The 23483-nt window shown below is 37.3% G+C and overlaps 1 protein-coding gene across 1 annotated transcript in view; it reads right to left on the bottom strand.

The window, feature by feature from the left end:
• Positions 1–9193: 9193 nt before the first annotated feature.
• Positions 9194–23483, bottom strand: part of SCYL2 (SCY1 like pseudokinase 2) — a 35921-nt gene continuing 21631 nt past the window's right edge. Inside the window, exons 10-18 of the mRNA XM_084529233.1 lie at positions 22544–22666; positions 21331–21444; positions 20710–20842; positions 18873–18991; positions 18084–18184; positions 17349–17415; positions 17139–17228; positions 15813–15932; positions 9194–15192 (exon numbers count right to left, since the gene is read on the bottom strand). Of these exons, the coding sequence (XP_084385359.1) occupies positions 14539–15192; positions 15813–15932; positions 17139–17228; positions 17349–17415; positions 18084–18184; positions 18873–18991; positions 20710–20842; positions 21331–21444; positions 22544–22666 (1521 nt within the window). The 3' untranslated portion in view covers positions 9194–14538. The remainder of the gene's footprint in view (positions 15193–15812; positions 15933–17138; positions 17229–17348; positions 17416–18083; positions 18185–18872; positions 18992–20709; positions 20843–21330; positions 21445–22543; positions 22667–23483) is intronic.

Below are 23483 nucleotides of genomic sequence, written 5' to 3'. Positions count from 1 at the left end.
TTCATTAGCAGGACCTCACCTACGGCAAGGGCAAGAAGTTTATTAAACATTTACGAGTCCTTTCAGCAGGAAGGGAACACAGGCTGCAGCTCCCGCTCACTATTTACCCCCATCTGGATGGGCTCCCTGCTCGTGCGGGCCCACCACTCACTTCCCAGCCCGGGCATTTATATCTGGTGCTGCTGGGCCCATGGGCAGACAGATGCAGAGGTGCATTAGGGTGATGGTGTTTGAACAAGCAGTGGAAGTGGCTGTAAGTGAAATGCACTTTGTTTTCAAAACACAAAGTGGCTGAAAGAGGCAAACCATTCTAACTCGACACAAATTTGTGATGACAGCACACCTTTCCTGCTGTGTAGAAGCATTTAATGGAAACTCCTGTGGAAATGCAGCCTCATCAAGCCTGCGTGTTGTCTGGAGTCAAATGAATCAAGACCTCACTTATCGGGTTGGGTTCTGGAAGCAAAAAAAAAGAAAAGAGATATCTCCCATTTCAGATTAGCTTTGGGCTCCTGTCAGCAATTCCAGCTTCCCTGGCTGGAGAGGAAGGGAGAAACTGTCCTGACTGTCAGAAAAATGGAGTGCTTTATGTTCCCCACCTTCCGCCAAGGAGAGTTAAATTTGGAGCCTGACAGGCCACTGGTGGGGAGGGAAGAGGTGGGACAGCAGCCCCTGCTCCCAAGGAGCTTCATTCCTGCTCTGCCACCGGCCTAGGCTGTCCTCCTTCCCCGTGCAGTCTGGGGAGAGAGAAGGAACAGGAAAAAGAGAAACAAGCTCCAGCAGAAAACAACCTGGGGCTCAGCTGTTTTCAGTTGCCTCGGGGCAATTCCAGGCTCTGAGTCTGGGTGTCTGAACTCTGTCAGTAGGACTGAGAGGGATGTGCATCTGGGCCAAAGCTGGGTGAGGACTGTCCTCCCCTCCACTTGTCCCCTGGCACCCAGCATGGGCTACCAGCCTCTGGGTTTTAGATATCACTGTACATTTAGTATTTATTGCAAATACTAAATAAAAATTAAAAATGCTTTGATATTTAGTACAAATACCAAATGTCTGGATCATCCCAGCTCCACTGTAAGGAAATATTGGGAAAAACACTTCCTCATGGTTGGGAGAGCAAAGAAAGAGCAAGGCATGCACTGAAATCCTTTATTCCAAGTATAAAGAGAGGAGAGGAGAGGAGAGGAGAGGAGAGGAGAGGAGAGGAGAGGAGAGGAGAGGAGAGGAGAGGAGAGGAGAGGAGAGGAGAGGAGAGGAGAGGAGAGGAGAGGAGAGGAGAGGAGAGGAGAGGAGAGGAGAGGAGAGGAGAGGAGAGGAGAGGAGAGGAGAGGAGAGGAGAGGAGAGGAGAGGAGAGGAGAGGAGAGGAGAGGAGAGGAGAGGAGAGGAGAGGAGAGGTCTTTTTGCTGCAGAACTGGTTATGGTTTCTCCTTTCTGAATAATTCATGTGCTGTACAGCAGCATTGGAAAGCTCAGGTTCAGCACAGGTGACCCACACTGGACCTCGCAGGCAGCCCTCCCACAGCAGAGGTGAGGGCTGCAAAGCCATCTCCCAGCACTGCCCACCCGTGTGCCTTGGAGCCCCCCTGCAGCAGGGCAGCACAACAACCCATGCTTAGGAGCCACACCTCCTTCTCCTCCTCACACTGCTCAGGCTTGAGCCTGGCAATTGCCACAGCTGAATTCCTCCTGTTTTTTTCACTCCAGACCCTGGCCACAGCACAACCCGGCCCACTGGGACACATCAACAGAGCAGCAAGGTCACCGCTGTAGGAGGGAGCAGGGGCCTAATGCAACCCCATGCACACAGCAAAACTGGATCTCCAGTTTTCAAGCCACCCGGAAAACAATACTGGCAGTGTAATCGCCAAACAGCCAAGGTATGAATATTTGTAGGGATATACATATGTAGAAGCCTGTAATGAAATTGTCTTGCAATTCAGCAAATGTCTATTTGCTGACATTTGGGACAGCATGGGGCAGCTGGACACCCACAGCCATGCTAATAACCCAGATCCAGACTGGAAAGGGTGCAAATTCAAGCACAAGGAATTTGCCTCGAAAGACTGGGGGCTCAACTTGGAAAGTGGGGTTCAAAATCCATCTCTCCCAGCAGCTGTAGAGTGGAAGCTTTTAATTTGCTCTCCCGTATCTTCTGGTTTTGCTTCAAATAAGAGGAGCACAGAGCATACACCCTAAAGGCTCTGTGCTCAAAATTTAATGATTGTTCACTTTCATACGCATACCATAGTTGCACTTAATGTGAAAGTTGAAGCCCATCCTTCATGCAGTTGGGAATCCACCAAGCATCTCCTCTAGGGATATGTTCTAGGTAGCACCTGGCTGGGTACGTTCCCCTCAGGGATGCTGATGCTCTCATTGGCAACGTTGCTCACCTCACTGCTAACACAACCATCCATTTCTAATAGCGATTTTCACCTCTGCCACTTCTTTACACCTTGAAATCCTTCCACTGCCTGCAGTTCTGCTGTGCCACAGCAGTGGCCCCTTTTGAAATTTCCTGGCCTTTCTCCCAAGGCTTAAAGGGTGTTGCTAATTCCTGCTTTTCTGCAGGGAGGCTGCTAGATGGGAGCAGTGCTGCTTCTCCACTTCCCCCTCCCCAGGCTTGCTGGGCGGCAGAATGCCCCAACCCCAAGCAGCTGATGCTGGACAAGGCAATGGCAACCCCTCTGCAACTAACCCCAGTATGTGTTCTGGGGTGTCAGCTGGGGAACTCATCTTCCTTTACAACACCCAATGTGATAGCCCTGCTGGCCCAAGCTGTCATTACACCTACCTTTTTTTTTTATTATTATTATTTTATTTTTCCCTGAATTAACCCTATACCTTAGTTTTCTTTTGCACCTGCAAAGAAATATATTGCAAAATTAAAACTACTTCTGGCTCACACAACTTGTAGTTAAAAACTACAAGTCTAAAACTAGAGACTCGTATTCCCAAAGGCCTCTAGTAAGGCTGTATTAAAACTGTATTTTCAAGCCAATATGGACATAAAACCAGCATGCAGACAGCCGCTGGTGAGGGCTCACATGCCGTCATTACCTTGGATGCTCAAGAATAAACTGAGTTGTAAGAAAACTTGGACACTGATAAAATACACACATAGGAGATGCATTATTCTAGCTATAACTGTGCACTGAAGACGTGGAAGATTCAGGATGGCAGCATCCCCTCAACAATGCAAGGCATGAAAGCATCTGAGCTAGCAATAACGATAACTCTCAGCTGTAAGAATAACTTGTACATGTGTAAGGAAATGTACACCTGGAGGCTACTTTGTTACAGTTATTTCTTTGGTTGAAAAGCCTAGAAAAATCATCTTTATACTACTCCTGCTGTTGATTCCTCAAAATGTTTGGGCTAAAGCCTGCCGTATTTCAGGGGAGAATTTTGTTACTGGTTTCCATGCAGGCTGGATAGCATACACATTTCACATGTGGGCACCTTTTAATAGCATGCTTCTGTTTACTATGGCCCCTGACATAACCTTGCAGGCAGACACTTCTACTAGTGATTATAAAACAGAAAAAACTCAAGCTCTTTACAAATATTTAATCATCATAGTCAAACTTGCCATGACAATAAGACCCTAGGAAAGTTGATTCAATGTTTTGGTGTCTCTGCTAAAGTAGCATAGAACATCCTCACTTCACAGTGCGTGGTCAACCTTGACCAAAGGCTACTGTGGTCCTCCGGTGGGACTGCACGCCAGTGTAAGGTGCAATACAGCCTGTGCAGCCTAGAATAACACTGCTAATTTTTAATCAGTTTTTGCTCAGCTTTAGGCCATGTGATCACAGCCCCAGTGTTTGTGAGCTGCTCCTTAGATCACTCTTGGTATTTCTTTGCAGGAAGATCCCTTTGGTAAAGTTGATTTCGTCTAAAGCAGAGCAAGTTATGGCAATGCATTTTTCATGGTCAAGACCTTTGTAAAATTTGTCTCATAGATTTTTTAGTATTTTTTTCAAGCGCGTGCAATCCTGATGCTTATTTTTATAAAATGTAGCAACTTAGGACCTTGAAAATTTCTACTCCTGTAAAAAATGTTGAAATTGGCTCAAAAGTTATGAGGAGACACAGAGGATGAGACAGAATGATCAAGTGTGCTTTGTATTGGTAGGACACAAAGCTAAAAATCTCAGTCAGGGCCCCAAGAAATCACAAGATGATAGTTTAGAAAGCATGAGAGCTCTTCTCTAAATGGATTTATTTTGTCTTCCTCCATTCTGAAGTTTCAGGGAGAATTAAAGGCATTCAAAGCTTATTTTTTCAATTCACCTCAGGAGGCAGAGCATTAAATAACGCAAACAGAGAGACAAATAACAATCTCGTGCTGAGAGACAGGAGTTGCAATTTTGCATTTTTCAAGAGACCAGGGCACCAAGCACAAGGAACAAAAATGCTCTTGTGACTCGTGCTGTTGGTCAGCTTCTTCAGCAGAGACTGCAGCAGGCTGAGCTTTCTCCTGAAGGCTATTATTCTCAAAAGAAATGCCAACTGAATTTTATGCGAGTCTCTTTCAGCCATATTTCCAACGCAAATCAGAACTATAGGCACAGTAAATAAAACCAAAAAAGAGAACATATTTAGCCACATTGTCAAAGTGGCTGTGTAATAGGTAAGTGTGAGTGAAGATCATTTCTTTCATCATATGGCTGAGACTCGACCCCTCAGAATCTGAAAGCTAACCTAAGCGACAACACTTCAAATCACAAACCTTGTCACAGCATCTAATTTCTGGAGCCTGCAGTAGTTCCATGCTCCCTGGAAACATGAGATTATCAGGACACATCAGGGTATGAGCTTGGGCTTCAGAGGTTAAGATCAGGGTTTGCAGGTGTGTTTCAATGATCGTATTACCTTCTCAGCAGAGTTTCTTCCAGCACTTTGCACATGCAAAACTCCACTCAGAGGACAAGAACTTCTTATCAAACTTGAAACTCTGGGGTGAAACTGTATGTCCCTGTTGGCATCCCTAAGAGTCGCCGTAACATTACACAAAAGAAGGGCACTATAGGAGTTCAGCCTTCATGGTCTACAGCATCTGATGTCAAAGATAAATAGGGTGACCTGTGATCCCATCTTATACAAGGATTTTGCATAAATGATTGAAATGATCCTTCACGTTTTGAAGTCTATGGCTTTACTATGTCTACTTTTTCTGCATAAATGAAGATGGATTTAAAGACTTCAGGATTCTGATTTTTATTTCATCATCTATGAGTTCTTTCCTGCCATGTCAAAACGCTTTGTGTTGAGTTAGCCCAAATCAGATGTTCACACGTTTATTTCCCTGATGCATATGTGGCACTCATTTCAAATGATTAAAAAGTCATCTTCACTTTCTTGTTTCTGCTTCCTGATCAGGTAGCTAATACCAAAAATCTTTTATCACAGTTGGCTGAGAAATAAAAATAGAGACTCCTGGCATGCTAACAGCAAATAAAGCAATAACAAACAGAAAGTCTTATTTATAGTTTCCCTTACTGCTAAATGAGCAGTTATTTCTTACACCTTACACAGTAGGGGTGTGTGTGTTGGGGGGGGCGGGGGGGGCATTTCTGTGTGGAAGGTGTCAGGTAAAGGAAAAGGACAGAGCTTCAGGTAAGGGAAAGGGACAGAGCTTCAATATAATTTTAAAGAGCACAAACTTTGAACTCATTTCTGCAGATATACTTAACGCTAGAAAACCTTTTTTTTTTTTTTTTTTTTTTAATTTTCACTCTATACAAGTAAATATGTTTAGCATGAACTTCAATAGAAACCTTCTATTTAAGGCTAAAAAAAAAAAAAGTTACAGACATAGAGCCAGTTACCACTGTGCAAAATGTAATCTGATAGATGTGGCTAACTTTGCCAAGTATATACTGCTCTCCCAAAAGTGAACAGGTCCAAATGCTAAGAAAGGGTGACAACACGCTTAAGAGAAAACAGAAAACAACCACAGTAACCATTTCCGTGCATACATAAACTACAATTTTTTTTTTTTTATTATTATTATTATTATTATTTTTTACTTTTACAAAACACTTGTAGCTGGATCAGAGCATTTGTGTGATGTCTGCGATTTATTTGAAAGTTACTGAGGTTATAGTGACACCTTATGGCAGTTTTATTATATTTTACAGAACGATTGGAAAGTTAAGATCTACAACTTGTTAAAGCCTGTCATTATCAGCGAGGAACTGCTTTGATGACTGCTTTGATGTTTTCAGAAAGCATTTACCTATAAATTACTGAAAACCTCAAGAATGTCTGGTTTTCCTTTCACTCTCACTGAGAAAATAGCTTTCTAAAGACGCATAGTCTTTAGAATTGTCTTCTCTCCATGTTTAACAGATTATCTATGCCAGTCAGCACATGCATGCACTCTATTAAACATTATCTATGGTAAATGCAGGCTGTTACTGAGCTGATTCACCAAATTGTCATGTAGTTCATTGTGTTCCTCTAATCCCAGAGCTAACTCTTTAAAAGAAAGCAGCATGAGAGAAGCTAAAAGAAAACATTCTTCCCCTTTAAATGCTGTTGAAAACCAAAGCTGTAGAATACATAAATACCCAAACCAGATTCTAATTACAAAGAAATACAGCTGATCAAAATCAGAAACTCATATCACACCAATTTAAACGCCATGTTAGTTTGAAATAATGACCTAAAGAATTACATTAAAGTGAAGAATTTAAAAAATGATATTTAACAAAGAGTATTTTATAAATACATTAGTTATTTTCTTGGACCCAGTAACTTCAGCAGTCTGAAACACACAGGTAATCAAAATACATAGTCATTTTATTTTTCCTGATCTTTTTGCCCTGCTTTTGTAATATATAATTGTAAGACAAAATCATTTTTAGCAAATCTCTCCAAAATCTCTGATGCTGTGCTAGGACAAATTGTTTAGCCAAAAGTTTGTTGCTCTAGTTACAGATGTACCTGATGGTTTCTTCAGCATTTTTGGATATTTGAACTTACTTGAGGTTACTTCTGTGACTTCGGCAAAGCACTTACAGCTTTGGTGACATAGGTAAGCATCCGTTTTATCAGAATGACAGAGGCAGAAGTTTATTTTCTATTTTTATTTGTATTTTTTAGTTGTATTTTTTGAGTTTCCTCCTGGAAAGCAAGCTCTCCAACATTTTACTTTTATTTTTTACTCTTACAGAGACTTAAATTAGCATGAAGCAGACATGTACAACAACCTCAGCTTGTGTAGTAACAGCCACAAGCAGTTTCCATCACCAAAACATTGTTTTCAGGCCAATGATAATAATGCTTTCATTGATGCTGGGGGAGTTTTGAATGGAGCTTCTCCTTTGATTATCCTTGACTAGTTATTGCAGAACAGTGTAAAACAGTCTTTTGAATGTTCTGCAGAAGGTTACTCATGATGCACTGTAAGAAATTCCACTCAAAAGGCAAAATAACGATTAACGCGCAAGTAAAAGGCCAGAACAAAAGCCTTCAGAAATTGGTAAGTAGATACAGGGAGGACATAAATTTATACTGTTTCTATGTTTCAAGTTGCTCCATGTCCACAACTGGCTTACTTTGCAGTAACAAACCATATTAGAACCATGATAACATAGCTGATAAGCAGATACCACATGCAGGGGGAAAGAAAAAAAAAAAAAGTTTTTTTTAAAGACATCTACTATTAACTCTTAGATAAAGAGTTTTTTTGTTTAAAGTACAGTGTAAACTATTTGAAAGCTATCAGATAACTTGTATTTATTTAGCTGCTCTTGTGTTTGTGCACAGGTAGGATTTTAATTCTGAGTTTCAAACTTTACTGCTCTAGGGGAATGTTTTACAAAACAGACTGGAATCCCTCTTGGCACACCAAGAGCCAGCCTGCCAGTCTACCGAGCAACTGGTCTCCAGCTGGTGATGTGAGCACTGAGCTTCAGAGATCCAGGTCAAAAGTGTATATTTGCACTAGCAATAAGAAAAGTACACCAAGTAAACCATGTCTGTTTGCATAACTCCTGACAAACAGCTCATTTCCTACACCTACTGAGCTGCATTCCTCATGACTGCAAACTTGATAGGGCAACACAGCTCCAATCCATTTTAGACCAGTGTTTTTAATCTTAAAGCTCTGGTGTATCACATACACCAAAGGAGGAACTACAGATACCAAATAAAGGAATGAAGTGGAGACATAATTAGCTCCTAGTATCAAAGTATTTGACACCAGGTACAATAAATTGCAAAGTTTCCCATCTTTTCCTGTTTGAAGTCATCAGTTACCTGTATTCATGAAAGAATGTATGAAATTATGAATTTTAAGCCACTGCAAACCAACCCAGAACTGGATTTCAGCACTCAAGACTTTCCTGCTCAAGAAAAAGGCAATAGTTATGAATCCCACCAATGCCCAGAGGGGACAGAGAGAACATTAACATGTCAAGGACTTTCAAGTCAGAGATCAGGACCATGATTTTCATAGCAGGTGCCCTTGAGTACATCTCTACTGCACTGAAACCTTACTCTCTCATCTTCCAATACTACGGACCGAAAGCTGGCATATGGGAAGGCTGTCCTCCCTTGAGATACAGCCAGGGTAGGAATGGGGATGCTGTCATCCTTAGCAAGTACAGAGAGGGAATTGGAGCTACTTGCTACCTTTCAACTTCTACCTGATCCACATCTTTCTTCCTTTACTCTTCTCTCTCGTACCAGCTCCAGCCAGGGATGCTTCTAAGCATCTGATCTTATACATCTCATATTTGATCAATTTATGCAACACACAGAACGAAGCACTAGCTTCCTTCAAAGCACTGGCAAACCTGTGAGCCTGACAAAGCAGCATATCCTGAAAGCCAGGTTCAGAGCCAAGGGCTAGTTTCTGGGAAATGAGCAATGAAAATGCAAATTGATATCACTATGTAGCATCAGAACCCCAGATTCTGGCATGGGCTTAGTGTATTTTCAGAAGTAAATGCTAACTTTAGAGATATCTAGTCTGTCAGTTTTCCCTAACAACTTTAATTCTTTTGTACAGGAAATATATGATCATGTTTCAAGGCAACCACTAGTGGACAGCAACCACACTAAGAAATAAACTCAAAATTACATTGTATAACCTATGTTTCAAACAAAATAAAGTGATCAAATTTTCCACACAAGTTATTTTACAGAAATTTAAAATAAAATTACAATCTGACACCAAAGTATGAAAAGTTCATTTATTTCTATAGGCAACCTCATTCACAGTACAAAGTGATATGAATTTCTCAAAACTGTCACTGTACCTTTTACATTTTTTAAGTAACTGATCTAAAAGTTGATACAAGAATAAATTTGTTTCTGAAGAGCAGTCCATTAAGTTGGAGATACACTAATGCCATGCTATGACAGTTCTAATTATGAATCACAGCTGACACTACAGTAACACCACTTTATACATGAGAATTTCCATGTTTTACAATCAAAACATAGAATTGCCACTAGTACAGAGACTGTACAATTAGACAAATAAACAAATATTAAATATTTTGCACAAGGCCTGAGTTCACTATAACACATTTTGATTTACAACTTCATCTCAGAAATCTGTACAGCAGTTAGAACTGTTTCAGAGAACTTAAAGACAATACAACTTCAGGGGTTTGCTTATATGTTCAGTTGATGCAGGTGCGAGGCCTGGAAGGCAAGATTTGGTGTATGAATCCATGGTTTTACTGCCCTGTGTACTTTACTTGTATGGCAGTCAAAACCTTGTGGAAAGATAGATATGAAGCAGGACCTCACTTGAAAATCAGCTAAATCATCTGAAGTTCTCCAGATAGTTTTTCTCACAGCTATTTCAGAATAAAAGTTCACAAGGAGTATATAAAATGCAGCATTTCTCTTAACAAAGAACAAAAAGGGTCACATATACAACAGGATATTTCTGTATTCCCCTTCCCTACATTTATTTAATTGGAAATGGCACAAATTAGTGAATTCACTCCCCCCCCATAAAAAACTCATCAATAAACAAAAATCACTGCAGAGTTCAACAATTTCATCTGTAATGAGAGACCCAGTTTTCATAAACTTACCTTTTAAAAACCGTACTCTTTTGCTCAAGTCATGTAGATGTAGGTGGACTAAACAATATGAATTTATAATACTTAACAGAAGTATCATAATTGCTTGCCTGTATGGAAGTCTTGTGGGATTTGATTTAAATGTAACTTCTCATTTAAACTTTGCTCTCATGGTGTAATTGATCTTAAAAATCTGTAATCCTGCAGTCCAAATACACAGCTACCTACCTACAGACATATACACAACAGGGATTACAGTAAAAAATGATAACTTTTTTTCTAACTTTAGGAGGCCACTGGGATATTTCTGGAAGTTCCAAATCAATCTGAAAGAGATATTGTTAACAAAGCTTAACAGGAAAGAAACGTTTTAAATAAGGCTCAAAACATTGTGCACCCATGCATTCAAAAATTCATCATTCTACTTGGGAGTACTCAACATCTGGGCAGACCTCTAAGGCCACAACTTCCCTAAGTCATTTCTAATTCACATCACTACTGAGAGAGGCAGACATACAATCTTCATTAAAACAAACTAGGACACTCTACCCATGTTCCCAGTAAAGTTTTTCATCTTCCAGGTAGTTGGTGGACTCCATTACCTTTCAAAAGGCTGGTACTGCTGTCCTCTTTACATATGCAGGCTCCACAGGCTGTTTTCTGCCTGATCCATACCACTTGTATGAAAAGAAACAAAAAACCTGCTCCTTCCTCCATCCTTGAAATGACACTCATACCATTTCGCTCCCATTTTTCTCCTCTTGAGAAAGGCAGACCTAAAGTCTTTTAAGCTACTCAGTAAGTCAATAGTTTGAAGGTTCCTCTCTGACAGCCCCAACAGAACAGGTTTTTGAAGCCTCTTTAGCACAATCCTTCCATCAACAGGATTAGTTTTCTAAGACTGGGTTTTCATAGAATGCTTCAGGGACTTTGAAACTTAGAAAAATATATATATACAAAAACATTGAGCTAACAATTCTAATACAGAAAAGACTGCTGTCTTGCTTGGTACAAGAGTATTCATTTAGCATACAACAGAACAGCAAAAGCACCATTAATGCTTATGCTTAAAATGTGCAGCTATTTCCACTTCTTTTCTTTGCATTTCTCCTTCTGTAGTAAATGGATAAATCAATTAAAGAACAGGAACTTACCCCCCTCTCCTCTTTGCTCCTCCTTTACAAATGAACAGAAAGTAAACCAGGTGAGCTGGGCAGGTACAATAGATGTGCATGGTGAAGGTCTGTAACATGATGATATAACCTGCCACGCTTCAATATATTATTATTTCTTTAAATGAGGTTGAATATACAGTGCAGAAATTTTATGTAACTTACATTTGTCAAAGCATTATAATAAATATGTATTTTATATCAGCTTACTATTTCAGTAATAAATTTGCAATTTCTTCATCAGATACCATTTCAAACTTCTCTCTTTTTAAGAAAAGGGGGGGGGTTAGATAGTCCCCTCTACTTCAGGCCAGACTAGATGTAACTGCTTTCCATCCAAGTCCAGAAATAGAAGGCCCCTGGAGGGCCCACAGTTTATAACATAGTCCCTTCCTCCTACTCTTACCCAAACAATGAATTGGATCTGAAATACAGCTGTTGCTTTCAGACAGTGGTGTTCACTTTGGCCACAACGTGAGTCTTTCGGCCTCTTTCAGGGCCACAAAATGATGATGTGCAAGGGAAAAAATGATCTGGACAAGGCCTCCTAGAGAACAGCTATCTTAGCAGGCACTAAGTGGCATACGGCCTTGGTGACTTCTTGCAACTGCTCTTCTAAGTTAAGCAGAAATAATTAGAGAAGTTCACAGATATATAGCTTCCCAACATACTAAATAGGAAGCAACTACATGGAAGAGGGATGTGACTCTCTGATTTTAACTGAAATTACTTTTCCATTTGTATTTTTAAATAACTGAAAATTTGCTATTGTTTTCATAAACTCCATTTTCAGTTTTCTTTTGTAGCCATTCTACTCCGGTCATTCTGAAAATTGTGATAGAGAAATCAAAATTATGCTCTGAAATACAAAATGGAAAACATTTCATATTACTTGAGCCAGATAAAAATATTATTCTAACACATTAGCACTGCATGGAAGAGCTTTTCTTACTTTTAACTTTTAACATTCTTAATATTTTAACATTTTTTTTTGTCTTTCTTACAAAATACATTATATTCTCCAACAGCCCATGCCAAAAGTACATGTTCCAATCCCCAGAGTTTAGGAGTCTAGTATGCAAAATTTTATCACAATCTGATAATTTATTTTTTTCTGTTAGCTTTCCCTCCGTAGCTACTTTCCCTCCAAAACTTAAACCTAAAACCAGTTCTGAAAGCTTCTAACAAAAGAAGGATCAGGTACTGAAAACCCAAGTCAGGACACTGATGTATAAGACTGCCTTTACCAGATATGTTAATGTAATACATTGTAGAGTCCCAAGAGATGTTATTTTTAATTTAACCTTATTTTCTGAATAATTTAGCGGAATACAGATTCAAGTAATTCTTCTAAGTCTTGCCTTAAGTTACCCTAACAAAATGTAGCTTTCTAAAGTTGACATAAAAGAAGACATTAGTGTGATTGAGAGTATAGAGTACTAGCGACTGTAAATGAACTTAAATAGTTTAACAGTTCTAGGATCGTAGTTAAGTTTACACAGATATTTTAACATAACCTACGATGTTTACCATGAATATTAACAGCACATAAGCATCACAATGTGTTAGGCATTGTTTTCTAAACCACAATTTCACTGGTCCCAGGTATTTTAAAATAACAGGACTAAGGCAGCAGCTATAATACATGAACAATTCTTTAAGAAATATGCTTAATGCTATTACCGCTCAGAACTGTGGAAATATACCAAAATACAAGTCACATTTACAGCATAAGGCCCTTTGGTTTCTTAAGCAGCAAATGAAAGAACAATTTCTTCAGTGAAAGGCTTTGAAAAATAAAGCATGTAGGCTTTCCATAAAAAAAGGTAACTAGTTCTTTCCTTCTCAAAATAGCCAGCTAGGGTCTCCAAACTATTACATAAGAAAGTTCCTGAAATTCCTAGGAAAGAAGAAATTAAAACCCAACAGTAGTATCTGACAGAGCAGAGATTCTATCATGGGCAAGCTGAACATCAGCCTTCTGGGAAGTAGAAGAAATTACTGCTTCATTTTCTGGAGAACTTTATTAAATTTGGAATAATACAATAAAAGGGATCTGGAATACCTGTGTATTTACCGTATATTCTAGAGCTTAGCTTACAAATCTGTATTTGAGAACTCACTTCATAGTCATCTATCCTTCATAAGGACTTAAATTAAAACAAAATTAAAATATAATAGTTTATTCTAGTCAAGGCAATTTATGGCAGTCTGCTTTTTCACAAAACCATGTGAAACTTCTACCACGCAGCCCTTTCTCATCTTCCCAACAGAGCCCAAAACAACTAATCCAAGATATTTCTGTGTAACCAAACCAACTGTAAGAAGCTGGGGCAGTCAACACTTAAATTTTACGGACTTTTTTTCTGGGAGGTTCAATAACAAGTCATATTCTTCTTTTTCACACCAGTTAGAAGCAGTATCAAGGTAACCAAAACACTGAAATGTATAGTACACACAACCAAGTCATCACATGTATTTTAAAATCCCACTTAAGTGGTATGTGGCTTTTACTATGGGGTTGGTAACAAGGATCTGACATTGTAAAACGGGTTGTCAATTGGAGCAGAGTTCTTCCTCTATTCCAAACTTGGACAAAATTTTATAACCACTCAATCTTGCAGTTTACTTCCACATCGATTCTAATCATCTCATAAGAGAAGACGATTCTAATCATCTCATAAGAGAAGAAAGGCAAAATATTTTTTCTTAGCCTCTTTCACAGTTATCAGTTAGAGATATTACTATATAGCATGGCTAACAAAGCATTCTGAGATAACATAAGAATTTACCTTCTGCAAACTGTAATAATAGGGCATAATGACAATTTGTGTGAAATTCAGGTGACAACTTATCAAAAAAAAAAAAAAAAGTTGAATTTAGCAGACACCAAAAAAACTGATCCACAGGACAGGATAGCACTAAGTTGTATTTGCTAGTGTTATTACCCCCTAAGCATTTCTGTTCAAGAAACACAGTTTTCTATAAATCCAGGAGTTGATTGAATACACTTCTGAATATATTTGAAATTTTAGCTCCTTCTTTTTCAATTCAATACATGCATCCTACCTTCAATGCTCTGAAGTTGGGTAAAGAGATGGGAAATCTTTAGTAAATAAGATGGCTGTGCACTTATGCAATTCCACTGCATTACCAGGTGAATGAAAAAATTAGTCTTTTTCCAGTGGAGAAGTCTTTACTTTGGTGGGTGGAAAGTTTCCCCAAGCCATGCTTTTACTAATCAAAAAAGATGTTAATCAGCTTACCCATGATTCAAATTTTATCAATCTTTGAAAGAAGAAAACAAAACATTTTACCCAAAAAGATCTTTTAAGTCATTACTAGCTGAGCTGCTGTTTGTCATCGTGTTTGCTGGTTGTGCAAAGTTCTGAGGAGCAAAGAAAGGATTACCCTGTATACCAAAGCCAGGCTGTCCTATCATGTTCATCTGAGGTCCCATGACTGAACTGCTCACACTTGGGGACCCCTGTGGGGGTACAAACTGGTTAACCCACTGGTTTGACTTCTGCTGAGCCAACTGTTTCATGCTAACTTTGGGTTTTTGAGGACCAAAAAGATTATCTAAAGCAGACATATCTGGGGGTCTGTTTTGTTGTGTCAGTGGAGAGATTGCAGATGCAGCACTCATAGGACTGTAATTTGGCATATTGGCAGTTGGTACAATGTTCATCTTGGTTGTTCCTGTTGCACTTGGACCACTGAAGAAATTTTGAGTAGTGGGACCACTTCCCATACTGAATCCAGCAGTCTGAAAGCCCATAGTTGTATTCAGTCCATTTGTTGTTACATTTCTCTTTGTGCTGTCAACAGGTGATGAAAATCCCATTCCAACACCCATAGAAGGGACAGACGAGAAGCTGTTTGAAGATGCCACTATAGCTTTGTTGATGGAATGGCTAGTCAAAGATGACATATTATCTATCAGTGTATCTGTCAAGTCTTTTGTCTGCAAAATATATAAAATGTAGTTAATATATAAAATGTAATTAAACGCTTTTCCTGTATACACACACTAGTAACAGTAGTTATCACTGCTCCTGTGGAAGTGGCATTCATTTTTCAGAAACTAATTTATTGCATGGAATTGGGCATCAGATATAATTATATATAAGAGGAATTACATTATTTTCATTCTTTGCTACTTGGAACTAATCGTTTTGCAGTTTTTCTTGGACAATGAAGACTTTACATCAAGTACTACCTGATGTATACCAAGCACACAATCTGCTTGCAAGCCCCCCATTCCTAACACCAAGATCTTTATGTATTTAGGTAATAAATTCTTCAGAGCAAAATTTTATTATTATTTTTTCCCTATATGCTTTTCCCATATCTAAACAATGGTCTTCAGTGCCTTTAGAAACTACTGCAATTTTAGAAGTGGGAAATATTGCTAATGATACAAATGGAAGGGAGGTCAAAACTTAGTTTTCTCAACTGTACCACTGTAATGCCAGTTGAAACAAAGGTGATTCACAGGACAAAAATGCTAAATACATACAGTAGTTGAAAGAAAGAAGCATCATGGCTCCAATGGGAACAGTACAATACTTTGCTGTTTCTCACCTGCTTCACTGGAGGTGTTATTGCAGTTGCTTGTGGCTTAAGAGGTTGTTGGCTCTTCAGTTTCTGTGCCTGTTCTTGTTCTTTAGCTAACTTTTGTTTCTCTTCAAGTGTAAGTGGTGCCTTGAAAAGGGAAAGTACTAACACTAAGTTGGACAGTATGGTTATTTGTTGTTATTTTTATTTCATAAATAGCACTGTCAATTCAACAATATGTGGTAGAACAGAAAATATTACTTATATAAAACAAAGTGGATAAGCACAAAATCTTACTATATATTGCTAAAAAGTACTTAAAGCAAATAAATACAATATTAAAAGCACCATAATGAGAAATTCTGGGCACATCTGAAATAAAAAGGTATTGCAAGAAGATTATTTTAGCTTTCACTTCTTAATATTGGGCATAAGATAAAGTCTTTCCAGTTTTTGAGTTCATGTAAGTACCTGTTGGCACTTGAACTACAACCAACAGTGGAATTGAAAGGGCATTTTATTTTAAGATTGCTTAGGAAACCTTTCAGGATTTTAACTCTTAATGAAAGATAAAATCATAAAAATCACACAATCATGGTTGAGGTTGGAAGGGACCTTTAGAGGTCATCTGGCCCAACCCTCCTGCTCAAACAGGGACACTCCCCCTTCACCTAAGATTAGGGAAAGGCTTCAGATAATTAGAAATAGAAACGATAAAACATATATAATCTGGGAAGGCATTTAAATAGTTAATAGGCATGAAAATAATTTTATAATTGAGGATTAACTGCAAGCATAAGCTGTGTCATGTCATGCTTTTTCTTTGTTTCCTGTACCAAACCATAACTTAACATACCCTGAACATATTAACGTTAACAATCCTTAACATATTGACTGCTCTTTTTCACATAACTTTGAATTTTTACACTAGAAGTTAGTGTTGTTTACTACGTGAAAATCTATTTTTGATCTTCATCTCCATTTGTGATTTTATAAATAAAAAAGTCGCCTGATCATTTTGATTTGGCAAACTAAATCCACTATTGAAGCTTTAGTTTTACTAATAGCTAAAAGGAGGAAAAAAGTGACCAAAGATTTATAATCCTAATTTGCCTACTTTGTGCAGAGACATTTTTTTACGGAAAGGCTTTCACAGAAATTCAAGGATGTGATTTGAACATTTTTCAGAGCATTTTCACATGTGAGTAGGCCTTGTACTGTATAATACAGGAACAGTTTTTCTTTTAAAGCTTTTAATATGATAAATATTTACACATATCCATTTTACGCAACCATACCAAACTTGTAGTAGACAGATAGATGTAAGAGAATTTCAGAACAAAAAAGCCATACCTTTTTCTGTTTTGATGATAATTCATTGTCTTTACTGTCAGGTCCACTAGTTAGAAGGTCCGTTCCAGTATTATTGAATACCTTGTCAATCTATTTAAGATCAAACAAACAAAACTAAGTTACGTGAAATGCTGCAACTTAAGATAATGTACATATTGACTTATTTTAAATTTCTACATCTAAGTAATACAATGAAATACTGAGTCTTACCTGATTACTTGTACTACTAGATCTTGCCTCTTCAGACACATTCATTTGATTAGCTATATCCAAAGATCTATACAATATTACAAAAAGATAGCATTACAGTCACATCCACAACACTTATTCAGCAGCACACAATATCCTTCTGCATTTAAACAATGTTTTAAAAAATACTACAACAGCACTGCCATATTTAGAATGCTTATAAGAGACTGGAAAATTATAATATTGTAATCTGTAAGGGTTTCCTAACAATCATTTCATGTGGTTTTTAGTTCCTCCTTTTGAGTGAGGTGACACAGACTGTGGGTAGCTCAAGTTAATTTGACTTAGAAACTTCAATAGTTCAAAATATCTTCAAATACTTCTGCCTTCTACCACTGCTGCTATGCTTATGGTTTCTGATGTGTGGTTTGTGTTCTCATCAACTACAGAAAAGCAATTATTCTTGGCATATACACGTAAGGCACAACTGTACTAGTGGAGCTGAGTATGAACTATAATAAACTGTAACTGAACAACATAAGGGTAAAGGATTTTACTTTATAAAACCACTGATAACAAAATAACACTATCATTCTAGGACTAATACATCTTTGCTAACAATTGCGCTTATCTGAGGTAATTCTCAATGACTGAGCTGAGTATTATCTGGATTTTATTGGTATGGCTAGTTTTGTCATATTTGTGAAAAAATAAGTTTCTGCTTACTTAGTTCATCTCTAATACACATGCACTTACTTCTGTTGCTCTTGCATGACATGAAGCTGCTCAAGTTTTGTTTTATGCTCTGCTTCCAATCTATTAAGCATATCTCTTATAACACAAATAAAAGAATTGAACTGTAAAAGAAATGTACAAGAAGTTTGGATTTTGCATAACATATACACACAAGACATGTATAACTTAAAAAGTAGTATCTCATAAAACTTACAGTATACTATGTGAGATAAACTACAGGCTTTTAAGTTATTTATAATCCAGTTTCAATACCTTGTGTTAGATACTCAACTACTAGGGGAGTGTATACTGAAACAGTGAAAACAATATACTACTGAAAAAAACAGAAGTGAGATAACTCAGACAAAAAGCACAGCTGAATACTACCAGATACATTTCCCCTCCCCCAGAAAAATCCTATTAGGTATTCCATTTCTTAATTATTTCATAGGAACACTGCTAAACTTTTACATTACGTGCAATATTTACATACAAAACTAAATGAAGAGACATTAAGATTGCACTTTAACTTTTAATCTGAATTACAATTATGCTAGCTGTTAACTGCTTTTGCAGGATATTTGGAAGGTGACAGTATTCACTTTGAAGGTTTATAATAGATCAGTTATCTCCACTGAGAAAACAACAAAGTTAAGCATGCAAATACAGTAATATTGGAAGCATTTGTATTCCTTTTTTCTTTAAACAGAGAGACAAACAGCAGTATTTTTTTTTCCCCTGTGACAACAGTTTAAATATATTCTCTGCAAATTTATCAAGTAAAAACATGCAGAACGTTTTTGTTCCTACCTGATTGAGATTAAGGTTGTTCTCAATACTAAGAGGAATCAGATGGGGCAATACTTTTCCTGCAAGTTGTTCTTTGGTAATTCCCAACTTCTTATGAGTAAATGTACATTTGTAAATACCTGACATACAATATCAAAATAGCAAAATTGTTAAGTTTAGGAAATAACGTGAACAAACTCCAAGTTGCACTCTATGTGTACTGATCACTCGATTGTACATTGGTTCTTTGTGCCATAAGAACTAAATACTCATCCACAATATAAACACATTACAGCAAGATGTTTTGCTAACATTCAGAACAAGAGAAGACCCAAAGTAATACTTGGCAGCTATGAAACCTGATATTACTAGTCAATGTATTCTAAGATCATTCACCTGAAGAATATGGACCTTTGAAGAGATTACCATGAGCAAATGAGTTACCACTAACTGACAAATTGCCAAAAGAAACTAACCTGCATTAACTAAGGAAGCATTCTTGCCTAGGAGGACAAGTGACTAGGAGTAATTATTATGCTGCTTTAACTAACGCTAATTGCATTTTAGAAAGACTCTTCTTACCCAGAAGTTTGGGTCAGTGTTATACATAGGATCAGAAATCATGGGACATATTTTATTTGTTGTGAAATCACTGAAAAAGAAACAGTGACACACACAAGGGATACAGTGTTAAGCATACCAGTTCTATACAGCTTCTGACAGGAGGATTCCTGTGTGCTTAAATAGTTCATTTCTGGTGGCAGACACTGAACATACTGGCACAGAAAGCGAAGAAAGCTTCATCTGCTATGGTTTGTATTAGAACAGAGTGGTTAGCTGGCCAAAGAAGATACCACACACAGATGCAAAGTATTATTGTTCCAAAAAAAGGGAACCCTAGTATAATGAATTGATTTCAACCCCTCATTTCCAAACGGCAGTTTGCTTATCCACTGTATCCAAGTAGAATTCCAGAATACAACAACCGAGGTAAAAGACACACTTTCCCTCATTCTTAGATAGCAAATGCAAGCCAAAGAATCAGGGATTACTGAAGAGAGCGCCGCTGAAATTACTACAGACAGATGCCCTCTTGCTGATTTTGAGGATGTTAAAATAGTTTTGCCATCATATATTTGTTACTGTGATGTTACAGCTTAATGAGGATTGCTGTCTGTATGATTCAACTGTTGCAAATGGTCTTCTATCTACTGCTTTGCTAACAGTAAAATAAATGGTCACTGTCCTCCACACCTGGCCACACAGTTACTCTTTCTTGGCAGTGACTCTGGTCAACTGGTCTCCGCAAGCCCATTCAAGCTGTTAAAATCACACAACCTAAGTTAGCCAAGCACCAGAGTGGCACCAGAAAAGCACAACTGGGAGTGAGGTCTCCTTTCTCTACAAGTAATAAGCCATGCCAGGCTTTGTTAGCTGTTCTGTGAAACCTCACCCAGACTGAGTTCCATTTCAGTGCAAAGGCACTCTGTGTTTGCTTAAAACTCCAATAAAATGAGTCTAACAAAACCAGCAGTGAAGAGCAATACATTTGTACAGACAATGATTTATAGTACCTGACACGCAAGAGTGGTAAGAAAAGCCAGTAATTACACCTTAAAAGCTCCAGAATACTCAGAACTACGTTGGGCCTTGAAGACTGCAAATACATATACTAGTGATCAGAAGTACCAACAATACATAAAGTAACTGAACTGAGACATACTAAAGAAACAGAAACAAGTAGTTTTTAATAGACGTTATTAGCAATACACTATGTAAAGATCATCAGTGATTACAAAGAATCTCTGAAATTTACAACATCAAAAGCATAAAAGAGAAAGTTGAAAATATTAATTACCTAGAATTCCCATTAGCACTGCAGGTTCCTTGGATGGAATTTGTTGTAGAAAAGGTAGAATGTCATCAAGCACGAACCATTTATCTAAGTACTCCAAAATCTTTCCTAGGCAGACTAGTGAGTTTACCCGGACCTATGAAGTATGGTAACAAAATTTTAAACAAAATCTTAACTGTATTTTGCCTAAGAAAACACAAAGCTCAGAAGAAAGGCATTTCTGAAACTACAACCTTCAGATCTGAAATTTCAAGACAATTTAAAGCAAACTTCTGTGTTATGAAAGGAAAATTTACCATTGCATATTGCTCACAAAAAATTTAGCTTTTCTACAAGAGAAACACTGCTAACATATAATACTCTGGAACACACGTTACCAATAGTTACAGTACTGTTAACAACAGTTGGCAGTTGCTGACAACACTTTAAAAATTGTTAAAGTAAAAAAAGTAAACCATTTTGAAAAAAAAAACATAAAAATAATCAAAGAAGAAATTTGGGCACGCTGATGAGCTTTCCTTTGAAAACACAACAGCAAGAAGAAACAATGTAATAAACAATGTAATTGACACTAACAACATTTTCTGAGGACTGAGAAACAGATAAAATTATTAGAATACTTACAGCAAGAGAAGAAGTTTGCAAACATGCATTTTTAATTCTTGGAATTAATGAGTTTTTCATTGATGGGTAATCTATTAAATTGGCAAACGTGGGAATTATGTTTAGGCAAAGCTCCTATAAAAAATATTTCACATAAGTTTAAAAAGAAACATGCCTATTTATTATAGAGTTAGTACTAACATACTCAAGGTCAAAATTAGTTTAAAATGTCTTCTCAAGCTTTCCTTTTAAGGAAATATCCATCATGTTCAACTAAGCAGACTCACTTAAAAATACCTAGAATGATAAAACATAATGACAGAGATACAACTTGGAAAATGTATTTGAAAATGTATTCATAAATTAATAATAAAATACATAGATAACAAGAATATCTTGCATTTTCACAAAGCACCTTTACAAAAAACACAGCTTATATTACGAGGGTCATCAAAACATAATGTTTTTCTACAAATGTCAAGCAAATTTGAGCATTATCAATACTGCTCTGCAGCAATATAACAACCGATTGAATTATAAAAGAGCATATTTAACATACTTAAGAAACAAAGAAAAAAAAGTAATGAAATTTCAGCCCAATCTCAAAAAATAAGGCACAGCAACATTAGGTATAGGTTGCAAGTAAATACCTGAATAACTGAACTGCTACTGCAGAAAAATCTCAAGCCAAGTATGTAGAAACAAAAACTGCTCTCCATAGTATGGCAAAGGCTTTGCAAGGGTAAGAGTCATATCTGTTTATCCAAATCCTTCTTTATTTAATATTGTGTTTATCTCCCCCCTCCCACTCCTGAATACCTTTGGCTTAAATGGAAGTTAATCCACTTCTAGTGGAAAATTCTATTTTCAAAAACAACAAGAAACACCTTAAAAGTGTATATAAAGTGTAAAGAGAAAAATTATAATACAGATATGTAAAAATGTCACCAGAAATTAGTTGAACTAACATGATTTTACAGCAAAGCAGATCTTCCGCATTAACTGTCAACACAGATGTTTGTATCAGTGGGACCTCAGAGTAAGCCACCTATCACTAACTGGTAAGAACATGCATGTATGCAGTTTCTGCAGTATAGGTAACGTGTCATAAAGGTACATCTTACTTTTTGCTACGGTACCTAGTTAGAATCCAGAATAAGAGCATTAGAACAAAGTTAAGTGGTTGCTCCATGCGAAATCAGGGAGTTTTAAATAAAGGTGGCAATTGCTATACCTGGATCTGAATTGAAGGTGCTTCCAAAGCTCTATAAACCATTGGTAGAACGCTGTTCTTTATTTCATCCGGTGGAGTTTTGGTTAGAAGCAAGTCCATTTTTTGCAGGAAGATCAGTAAGATCTATGAAAAGAAAGACAGTTCAGAAGCCAAAAGTTTTAACTCCAGAAACATATACTTACAATTTAAAGTATATTGCATCTATCATTAAAAGTTCAGAAGTTTTCTTGTAACTCAGTAAATGGTATCACTTACCATGTTGCTTGCCTGAAGGCATGGAAAACAAAAAACACTTTGACATATTATTGCATTTTAAGAACATCAAATACAAATCAAATAAAATAATGTCTTCTAGACTAATATTTCTGAAATAAAAAGTCATAATGACTGAGGAGAGCGTTCTTGTTTCTATTTACAACAAGGCTTTTTGTTAAAATCAACCCACAGAAATTCTTTACACACATCACTACTGAAAAATCTAAAGCCCCCAAAAAACCATGGAGCAAATGCTGTCTTCAAAGCATTTGATCACAACTCCACACGTAAAAGCTGCATTCCACATGAATCTGAAATCAAAACTGGGAACAGATGAAATGAATATTACAGCTCCCACATGGACATAAAATAGCTTTATTCTATTTCATTTTGGCATTGTACATCATAAAATGAAAAAAATATATAATCAAAGCAGAAAATCTCACATCTAGTTTAACTAAAAAGCAAAACTAGAATTGCACATTTGCAAAGTGGAATTCATCTTGCTTAGGCTTAGCCATCTAAAAGTTAGCTGCTAGTCTTACTCATCCAGACTTGGTCTCCAATACAGAGAGCTTTGCGACTCATTTCAAGGTAACCTCCTGAAATAGGTGAGAAAACCTTCTACTGCTGACTGGCTTTCCATTGATATCTAGGTTCTTTATAGTAAATGGGTTGTAGTGGA

The sequence above is a fragment of the Aythya ferina genome, assembly GCF_964211825.1.
Source record: "Aythya ferina genome assembly, chromosome: 1".
NCBI classification, from domain to species: Eukaryota; Metazoa; Chordata; class Aves; order Anseriformes; family Anatidae; genus Aythya; species Aythya ferina.
Note: the sequence above shows the minus strand (reverse complement) of the source record. Positions and strands in the feature narration are given on the sequence as shown.